This window comes from Dermochelys coriacea, chromosome 5 (assembly GCF_009764565.3).
Source record: "Dermochelys coriacea isolate rDerCor1 chromosome 5, rDerCor1.pri.v4, whole genome shotgun sequence".
Lineage (NCBI taxonomy): Eukaryota > Metazoa > Chordata > Testudines > Dermochelyidae > Dermochelys > Dermochelys coriacea.
The window spans coordinates 91093822-91104492 of record NC_050072.1 but is presented as its reverse complement, the minus strand read 5'-3'; the positions used below and the strand labels follow the sequence as shown (position 1 = coordinate 91104492).

Below are 10671 nucleotides of genomic sequence, written 5' to 3'. Positions count from 1 at the left end.
TGTGCCCTGGCTGCTCATAACCTGGCTCTTAGGAGAGTCAACAACCTGCCTGCCACCACGGTCGCTCCACAAGGGGCAGTCCCATACACCCCGGGGGTCGGGCCGCAGGGTGAACTGCTTTGAGGACTGAGGGGGTTTCTGGGGTTGTGAGGAAGGCAGCTCTTCCAGTGGGCCAGCGAAGGCAGGAGCCAGGGAGAACTTCTCTAGGGGGTTTCTGCACCTGCCCCCTAGAAGTTGAAGCCGAAGGGCAGCCCTGCCCCTGAATTAGAGGGGAGGGTGAACAGCCACCCCCGAGCACCGGCTCTCGCTTCAACCGCCCCGAGATTCCACAGTCCTCTCCGGGGGTCCTTTCTGCTCCCCAGTCCCACCCGTATCGCATCCCAGCGGGCTCCGCCGCGAGCAACCTGCTCTACCGCGCCCGGGGCTAAGCCTCCGGGAGTCAGAGCCCCAGAGCCGGCGCCTCCCGCACCTTGGCCGCGCACCTGGGAGCGAGCGGCGGCCCCGCCCCACAGCCGGGGCAGGCCGCGGCGCGGCGGCGGCGGGCGGTTTCTCATTGGCCGCGCTGCGGAGCCCCGCTCCCCAGCCCTGCGCGGCTCCCTTGCGCGCGGCTCCAGCGAACGCCGGGCCGCGGGGAGGTTGGCGCCGCGTCCCAGTTCCTGCCGGCGGCGGCCGTGAGTGGCGCTGGGGGGAGGCGGGTTCTCCCGGCGCTGCGGCCGCGTCCCCTCGCCCTGCCGCAGCACGACTGGGGTGGGAGGGGGGCTCCCCCCTCGGGCAGCTCTGCCGGCCGGGGACAGGCCGAGGCTCCTGCCGCTAGGCGCAAGAGGCGTTTCCCCTCCCCCCCCCCCGCGCCCGGGAATCAGGTGCGTTGGCGGCTCGCGGGGATGCCCGGCGTCCCTGCCGCCTGGGCGGGTTCGCCCCTCGCCTTTGCTAGCTTGGCGCGTATGGAGGCGCGGTAGCCCCGGCGGCGCCGCCGCCTGGCAGCGTTGGCCGGGTAACGGAGGGGGAGTCTCTGAGGAGCGTGGCGTCCGTGCGGCGGGGAAGTGCCTGCCCGGGAGGCGGGGAGAAGCGGAGGGCAGAGCCGAGGAGGCTGCCGGCCGCATTCCTGCTCCTGCCCATGTGCCCGCCGCAGAGCCGGGGCTTAGGAGGCGCGGTTCGCAGGCTTCGTTCTTCGGCTCCGTGCGGGAGAGGACGCGGGGCTTGGGCCCTTCCGCTCTGCGCGGAGCAGAGCGAGGGATTCGGGGCCCCACGCGCTCGGTGATTAATCCCTTAAATCCCCGTGGGGATTTCTGTGTAACCTTAGCGGGGAGATTTGCTACGCTCTGTCTGCGTGTGTGATGTGCGCCACCCCACACAGCCCCCTTACAAACCCGGGCGCTCACCTGCTTCTCCCCTCTCTCCAGGGCGCACGGTAATGCATGAAGTGTCACTGGATACTACAGAGATGTGGTGATGAGCTGGAAGGAAAAAGTGCTGAAGTCGGCTGGGTTTTTCTGAAGGGTGACAGCTATCATGACTGCCTTCAGGCAGGAGAATCTGGATGATTACTATGATACTGGAGAAGAACTTGGCAGGTACAGTAGGTCCTGAAAGATTGTACAGTGTCTTTGTAAATGGCTGTCAAGCTGGCCAAAAAACATCATAAATTGTGAAAGGAATCTAGTGATTAATATCCCTATTAATGGTATTATAATATGGGGAGGGGGCTTTTGTGTGAGGCTTGGTCAAAGCTTTGTAGCTACGTCACTCGGGTTGTGAAAAACGTTGTGCCTTCTGCAATATAGTTAGGGCAGCCTAACCCCCTGTATAGACTTGACCAGATCAACAGAAGAATGTTTCTATTTACCTAGCTCGGGCTCTCGGAGAGTGGTTTACCCACAATGACACAAAAAACCCTTCCATCAATGGGGGAAGTGTCTACACTATGGCGCTACAGTGGCACAGCTGCAGAGCCATAGGTGTGCCACTGTAGTGGCTGTAGGGTAGACATACCCTGAGTGTGAATACAGAAAAATGAGGTGATCAACACAGGTTAAGGGACTCCTAATGGGATTGGTAGTCTTACAGAAATTCATTATTATGGACTGAAGCAAAATGTATTGACCTAGATCTAGAGAATGCCTGCAGATTTAATTACTTGTTCCTATACATAGTCATGTTGTCCTATCTTATTTTCTTTAAGATACCAGTGTGTTCTAGAAGGTATAATTCAAATAAGGAATGTGACTTTAAACAATCATATGTTGCTGTCTTAAATAATTCAAACTAATAAGAATTTAGAACTTGATAATTGCTAATTAATACCTTCTAACTTCATATTTATATGTCTAACAGTCTGTATGTACATGCGTCTGAGATTTTAAATAGGGCTCTTAAATAATTTTGTGTTTGTGCTTTGATGTATGTTATTCAAACAGATAACTTAAATTGCAATATATTGTTTGTATACAGAGAGAAATCCACTTTGCATTTTAGAAGCTCTGTATATCTGTCATGTGATCTTTAATTATTTTACTAAAACCAAAATGGTACTCCCCATATAAAGATATGGGAGAATCCGTCTAATTTTTTTAACTGTTCTCTGTTTAATGAAGATTCAAGGCATATGTGTTTAATTATTCTGTTCCAAGTGGGGAAAAAAAAGTCAGATCAAGAGACTTGTAGTAGTTAAGAGCTGTAGGTTTAACACTGTCTATATAAAGCCTATTTGTTGAATGCTACTAAATGCACGACTTCTGCCACAGCTTTTCGATAGCAAGCCCAAACCGTTGGCTAGTGTTTGTAGTTTCTTTAGCGTTTAAGAGCCTTCAGATTAATGCTAAATGAAGTCAATTGTGTGTAGGTTCGGATTGTGTTTTGTCTTTTGTGAACTGCAGGATTTTTTTTTAAAGTTTGTTGTTACTGGCCCAGTGAATCTGGAGTAAATATTGTATAATTTTAGTCAATCAATCAAAATATTAGCAATTTAAATGTAAATTTTGTAAGGGGCATAACTTAACCTGATTATGTCATTGTGAATACATATGTACTCTGTATGCACAAACAAAAACGTTCACCGGTAGAGCTAACAAATTTTGAAAAGTATATTGAATCTCATGCTTCAGGGTTTACGCCAATCTCTATTAGGGACCAGGATGAAACCTAATCTGTGAGGGAAATGATCCCACAGCTGCTTACTGGGGGATACCCCTTCCTCAGAAGCATCTAAGGCTGGCTACTAGATTATACCTTGAGTCTGAACCAGGCTGGCAATTCTCGTGTTCCTAACATCTGTCTTTTTTTTTCTTATTGATAACATGGCACTTCAGTAGAAAATACAGTGAAGTCCTTTTAAGATAACTTTTAGCTAGATCATCTTATCTAGTGTAAAACTTTCCTGCATTGCCACAGACAGCAGACGCACGTTAATTGAATTTTTGCATAAAGTTCTTTGTAACAAGTTCTTTTTTCCATATATATAGAAGCAAGTATTTAAAAAGAATAAATCTGTTTAATTCATTCTATTGTGTGCATGAGAGCTTGGCCATAGTACATTAAAAGGCTTAAAAATGTTCTCTTATGTGAGGCTAAACGATGCACTTATGATAAGTTAAGTGTGTGTGTGGTCTAAATATTAAGTGTGGCCTGAATTAAGTCACTTGACTTGATTCCTGTGGTTTTTGGCAAGAACATGTGAAGTATTCTGGCATTGAGCTGTAATCATCTGGGCTAGTAAGAATAAGATATTAATTCAGTGGGTGTAGCATGGGCTAGTTTAATTTATAAACTTCACATACTGGAATTTACATAGTCACAGTAAATGTTAAACACCACAATAAAACCTTTGGAGCGCCTAGATTTCTATCTGGTTTGTGTTGTGAAGGTTTTTCAGGGACAAAACAAGGTCTAACAGCCAATCGAGAAGTTTTATGGTCCAGGTAAATATGCAGTTTTTCTTGCATTTACTTTAAAGGGAGCATAAAATCTGGTCCCGAATACAGATTATTTTGTACAAAATTTAAGACAAAGATAATATTTCTAGGATATTTTTTAATTCCCAGGGAAATTATTATATTTTAATAAGAACTTTCCTTACAATGCTTGGAAACCAAACATTGCAGCTTGACAGGTTTCAGAGTAGCAGCCGTGTTAGTCTGTATTCGCAAAAAGAAAAGGAGTACCCGTGGCACCTTAGAGACTAACAAATTTATTAGAGCATAAGCTTTCGTGAGCATCCGATGAAGTGAGCTGTAGCTCACGAAAGCTTATGCTCTAATAAATTTGTTAGTCTCTAAGGTGCCACGGGTACTCCTTTTCTTATTGCAGCTTGAGTATCTAAAAGTGAAACTAAATTTCTTTCTTGTTCAAGCAGAGAGAAATGCAAAATGTTAATAGCAAAAATAGTTTTCAAAAAAGTAAATGGGGTTATTAAAATGCAGTTAAGATGCTACTAATTAGGTAATTGAATTTGTTTACAAAATAAATTGGACATTGTCCATTTTTAACCTCATGTTACCATTTTTAATCTACTTTTCTACTATGTATTGCATACTGCCACTAACTTTTCTGTATGTAAATGATCCCTTAGTATTCAGTCTACCTGCATTCATACTTGAAGAATTAGAGGATTACATTTTTAAAAACTAAATTTTGAGGGTAAAATAAACGAAATGCAATATAACAAGGCTGGTTGAAGGAACATCATCAGGTGGTAGGACGTGTATGCAAAAACTTCAGCTATATTTGTTTACATAAAAACATAATTGTGGTCAAAATAAACTAGAATGTTTTGTGGTTAGAGGGTATAAAAGCACTGCAGCACTTTTGTTTAATAAGAAAATACATTTATTATTTAGATGAGACGAAACAAGAATTGATTGTCCAATACTTTGTCCTCACCATCACCTCCTAGAGACCCAGATCTATACTACTTTCAGTATATTTTACTACTTTCAGTGTTGCCAACTCTTCTATCTTTTTAATCATGAGTCTCTAGATTGTTGGTATTTCTGCTTATAATACTGGTTTCTGGAGTTATGTGAGAATCACGGCTTTCCTTTTTTTAACTAAGCTTTCAGCCCTCATGGTTGCAAATAAAAGCTTGCAAATGTGAGTCCTAAAGGCTCAAAAACCAGAAGGCAAATAGGAAGGACCCCATTTTTATTATTTTTAAACCAATATGATTGGGGCCTGACTCATAGTTTTTTAACACTGGGGGTTGGCAATGCTGGAGGCTGTAGTCTTGCAAAGCCACCCTGTTTCTCCCCTTATTTAGAGGTAGTGTGTGTGGCAGTCACAAATAAGGTAGGTGAATGAATGCACTGATTTTAATAGTTCAAGTGGAATATGGTGTGCTTATTTATAGGGATCATAAAGTACCTCGAAAACCTTTTGAGAAGGCACTATACAGGTCCCCTCAGGCTCATTGAATGAATTTCAAATTAAGGACTCTTTCAGCATTCTATTTTTACTTGTAAAATACTTTGATTCTTCCTTTTTATCATATAGTTATTGTCAGAAGTATTACAAAATTAAAAATTACTATTTTAATGAGGAAGATCCATTAAAAATGTATTGCTAAATGCATTGCATAAATTAAACCTCCTTTATTAGTTTCAATTTAAAACCATCTTGGCTTGTCATAAAATCCATAGATATTTCGAGCTAATGTAAGGAATAGCAGTATGCCCTGGCTGAAGAAACACTTCTTAGTTTGTTTACTACTGACCACAGTGCCTTTACCCAAGAATAGTAAACTTTGCTTCATCATCCTACTGGTGTATTTTTATTCTAAGGGGGATGTGGGAAATGCAAATAAAGGACCCCAGAAGTATTGATACTTATGGGATCCCCTGTAATTGTCTCAGCTGTACATGATTTATTCCTGTGCCTGTTGGCTAATCTAGCATTATCCTAAATGTGTGTGTATGTGTAGAACAATCTTGGGAGATGTCCAGATCAAATATTATTTTTTATCAGAAACGTCTATTAAAACAACTCTGCTCTCAATTGTTGCACATGTTTCATTTCGTATACTAAAGTTTTTTCTCTAATACAAATTTAAGTAAGCTTGCTTATGACATCTATATAAGGGATAAACAACATAGTAATCAATCATCTAACCATGAAATTTCATAAGGCTGATGCAGATTCAGTTCTAGAGAGGATGCCAATTGTTGTGAAAGAGCAACAAATTTACTGAAGCTTTTCTGTTCGTTTAAATTCTGCCTGCAGTTGCAAGCTGTGTGACCATGCATTTTAAATACTCTTCTGTAGTCTCTACTTTTATCCAGTTCCAATGCTTTTGTTGGTGTATGAGTTTGCCGAATTACAGCGTGCTTACTATGAGATGAATTATTTTAGTACTGCTGATCAAACTTTAATATTCCAATTTAATGGACTTATCAAAATGTGTTTGCCTCCATAAAGATAGGCTTGTCTTTGTTGATGGAAGTTTCAATACCGGAGGTATTGCTTAATTAATTAGTGACAACTTACCAAAGCAAGAGTACAGCTATAGCTACATCCCTGTTTACCTAAATTGGGTGTGATTTGGTCCATTGTCCTATAATGACTTTTTCTGCAGCTTGTTTTTATTATTTTTGTGAAATCCCCAAAAAAGCTACACTGTCTGCACTACAGCTTATGTTGGCATAATTTGTCACTCAGGTGTGAATAAACCACGCGCTCCCCCCTCCCCGAGCGACATAAATTACACCAAAATAAGCACCAGTGTGGACAGCGCTATGTCAGTGGGAGAGCTTCTCCTCAGATATTTACTGCCTCTCTCAGAGGTGGTTTTATTATGCCATTGGGAGAGCTCTCTCCCGTCATTATAGAGCATCTTCAGCACATGCACTCTTCAGCACTGTATGTGTAGACAAGCCCTTAAATTGTTACAATGTCACTTCTTTTTCTAGGTAGAGAAAATGTATTGGTATTGCAGTATGTTAAAAAAAACCTGACAAAATAACTTAAATAAAATGTATTTTGTAAGACTTCATAGTTGTCAAACACAAATTTGTGAAAACTGCTTGTGCATAAAGGCTTTTTTTAATCATTTTTAAAATAAAACAAATATTTTTTTAAAAGTAGTGGGAATAAAGTTATAAAGTGACAGGTGCCTAATAAGCATCTACTAGGAAATGGGCCCACCCGTGAGGTAAATAAAAATATACTTTTAAATAAGGTAACTGCCTTGTGTTACACTTGGGGAAAAAAGACCGGGGAAAAAACAGTATAACTGCCTTGTGTTACACTGTTTTTCTCCGGTCTTTTTTCCCCTAACTGCCTTGTGTTACACTGTTTTTTTTCCGGTCTTTTTTCTCTTAAGTGTATCATTCTAATAATTAATATACAAACCAAAAATTTTTGTCTCATCAGAAAAAAGAAATACTTTAGATTTAAAACTCTCAAGAAGGTATGGGTGTGATTCAGATATGTGCTGATTGTCTGCCTGTCTCATTGATGTCAGTTAGATTTGTCTGTGCTTGGTATAGCTGAAAATCAGGCTATATGTGCTCATTGGTTCGTGAAATGAGGAGGAATCGCTGCTGACAGTTGCTATTTTTAATTTACCCAAGGTGTCTGATACTTCACTATAGTCACTGATGAATTCTCTATATCCTTATCTTCAGTCTGCTACATGATGAAAGAGAGAACAAGTAGTTGTCTATTTATCATGATGTTTTGTTTGCACATCTGGACCTTGTCTAAACTAGAACTTACTTCAGTATAACCATACGCCTATGTGAATAATCCACACCCCTGAGCGATGTAAATTATACCAAGCTAAGCGATGGTGTAGACAGCACTCCCCCACCAACCGCCTCTCATGTAGTAATTAAGCTGACGGCTTAGAGCGTCTTAGCCAGAAGTGAGCCAGTGGCACAGCTGCATCAGTGCAGTGTGCCACTGTAGCACTATTAGTGTAGAAGTAACCTAAGAAGACACTATTTTATCTCTTTGTATTCAATAGTGTGAGTAAATAGTCTGGAGACAGTGTGAAAACAAATTTTTGCTGTGATGTTAGTCTGCCTGTTGCAGGTAGGCAAATATCTCCTTAAGTGATGCATGCTTTGTGCAAATCTTCGAAAATATTCCACTCTTAAAATTGCAGAGAATGTCCATCTCCTGAGTGTCAGCTTATAGTAACTATATTGCATTCTCTTATTAGGAACATGGTGAAAGGATATTTGAACAGATTAAGTTTTGCTAGCAAATAGAGTTTGACCTTCAGTGACGGTTTTGAAAATTGGAAACTTAAACTCTTAACCGGTTGATGTACTGAAACCATGCAATGTCACTTCTTTTCCCTTTAAAATTTGTAACATATGATATTCCTTTGAGAAATTTGCTTCTTCCCTTCAAAGCTGTCAGGCTTATCTTAATTGCATAGTAATGGTACTAGCTCAAAATTGTTGTGCCAGAGGGATTTTTTTTTAAAATGTAGCTATAATGTAATTGTGATCTAGAATAAAAAGCAGATTGAAAAAACACTGTTTAATTTAGACATAAAAAGGAGAAATGTGAGAGATGATGTAGGAAGGCTACAAGATAACATTATATATAAAGTCTTAAATTTTTAGCTATGAGAAATTACCCTTCAGAGTTCTCCTCCAGTGTAATCTTTTTGTAGCCTCTCTGGTTACGTATTAAAAGTGATACAGAAGTATGTACCAACCTTAAAAATTTCTGTGTGAACAAAATGCTTAAATCCAGAAGTCACAGAATATGTCTGTATTTGCAAGTAATAGGGAAAAATGTCTTGTAAGCATATTAGTAGAATTTACATAACCTAAGCATCAGTAGCATGCTCTATTTCTGTAGGATAATTCTTGTAGTAATACAATTCTGTCTGCTAGTACTGTTGTATTGTCATAAATTGAATGATATCTGGGAATTCTAAGAAGTCTATAAATACTTTAGCAATGAAGTAGGTGTTAAGTATAGTAAGAGGTCTTCACTTTTCTTTAGTGAGTTTGAAGGTTCTAAACTCAGGTTACAGCCTAGAACTTTTCAGATGTTTTGTATACAAATACTGTTCACGCAATCAATCTTCTGAGAAGGTGTCATCAGTCAGAAGAAATGTTAAACTGCTCTATGTTGTGCCCATCTTTTGTGGCTGAGCAAGTGAAAGACCTGCTCCTTCTGCCATCGATTGGACCCTGTGGTTTTGTGAGTGGGAGTGGGGAAGAAATCTCTGTATAATCTTGAAAGCATGATGGCAAGGAAAAAGGAATGGAAAAGAGTTCTTTGTGTGTTTCCTTTCCCATCCCTCTGAGCTGTGTCTTGAAATGCAGTCTTCAAAAGTGAATAATAAACTGTGTAGTGTATGTGAGCTGTTGATGTCTGAATGAGACTGTCAGCATATAGTACCACTGGTTGATAATCTGTTGCCTTATAAAATGTGTTGATATGTAGCTATGTGAAAGGCACAAGAGGTACAGGTCATTTTCAGAAATAAACTAAACGGCACCACCAAGCAATTACTTCTCAAAGAAAAAAAAATCTGCTTTATTGGTTTATGATGCAGTATAATTAAAACTACAGCAGCATACTGCTTATTCTACCCCTTAATTTTAAATGTGTGAACTTTTTTAAAATTTAAACTTTTCAGGAAGTGGATAACAATGTCTCTTGAATTATTTTTCTTGGTTTGGCTCCATGAAGTACAATCAGTGCAGGAACTGGTGTGTTAGTAATGCACTGGCACTTTCATTAATTTGTATTTTTAAGGATCCATATCTCTTCTTGCAGATGCTCAAGGATGTAATTTCTTTTGCTTATACAGCACATACTGAACAGATTTTTTTTTTTTTTTTTCCTGGCTTGGTTAGGCATCCAAGCAAGCTTGCAAAAACTGTGTATGCTATCAGGGCGGGATGTAAATTCAGGCAGTTCTTCTCTTATGGGGGAAGGAGAAACTGGAAATAGTTACTCGGAAACTCTTTCAAATTGCAATCAGGATTAGATTATGGGTTTGCCATATGATGCAATATGTTAGCTTTCACTTAATCAATGCCTGTTCATAAGTGAGGGAGGGCTAAGAAGAGGGTGGCAGAAGAAATATAAATATTAGTCTTAAGGCCAGTCGTGTTCTTTTGCTTATCTTCATTGTGCATGTAGATCCATTGATTTCCCTCGGGCTATTTATGTGCATAAGGCGAACAGAATTTAGTCCTCGCAGTGCAGGTTGTATTGCTTGCTAGAACCTGAAGCCTGGCCCTGCACCCCACCACCAATAGGTACTCCATGGGAGGGAGGAGGAGGATGCTCTTCAACAGAGAGAATCTCCAATCCCATCGCAGCCAGATGGACTGGCTTTGTTTTTGTTTTGTGGGCTGGTTGAATTAACTTGTTACCCTGTGTATGGTTGGGTTTTTTTGTTTTTGTGTGTTTTTCCCCCCTTCTTTTCCCCCCTCTGTTGGTCAAAATTATGTGGTTGAACCTAATTAATTGTTATGGTGCCTAGAGCTCTTGTGTGGATGTTTGTTTAAATCTAAATAAATATTTTCTCAAGTGTCCTAAACATGGTTCAAACGTAGGAAGGTGCAGTCCTTACCCTGAAGATCTTACAGTCTAAAGGCTAGGACCTGAATCTGTGGGTAATATGACTTGTGTAGAGGCACTGAACTCAATGAAAAATGGTTTGCATGAGAGAGGCCTTAGAAGGAAAATGTTTGCTTCAGGCAA

The 10671-nt window shown here is 40.8% G+C and overlaps 1 protein-coding gene across 6 annotated transcripts in view; it reads left to right on the top strand.

The window, feature by feature from the left end:
• Nucleotides 1-560: 560 nt before the first annotated feature.
• DAPK1 (death associated protein kinase 1) overlaps nt 561-10671 on the top strand; it is a 136631-nt gene continuing 126520 nt past the window's right edge. Inside the window, exons 1-2 of one of the 6 annotated variants that reach the window (XM_038401325.2) lie at nt 561-671; nt 1401-1571. In XM_038401325.2, the coding sequence (XP_038257253.1) occupies nt 1510-1571 (62 nt within the window). In that variant the 5' untranslated portion in view covers nt 561-671; nt 1401-1509. Of the gene's footprint in view, nt 861-1014; nt 1255-1400; nt 1572-10671 lie in introns of those variants that run through there. The other 5 variants (XM_038401327.2, XR_006281258.1, XM_043514289.1 and 2 more) reach the window with 5 other exon arrangements.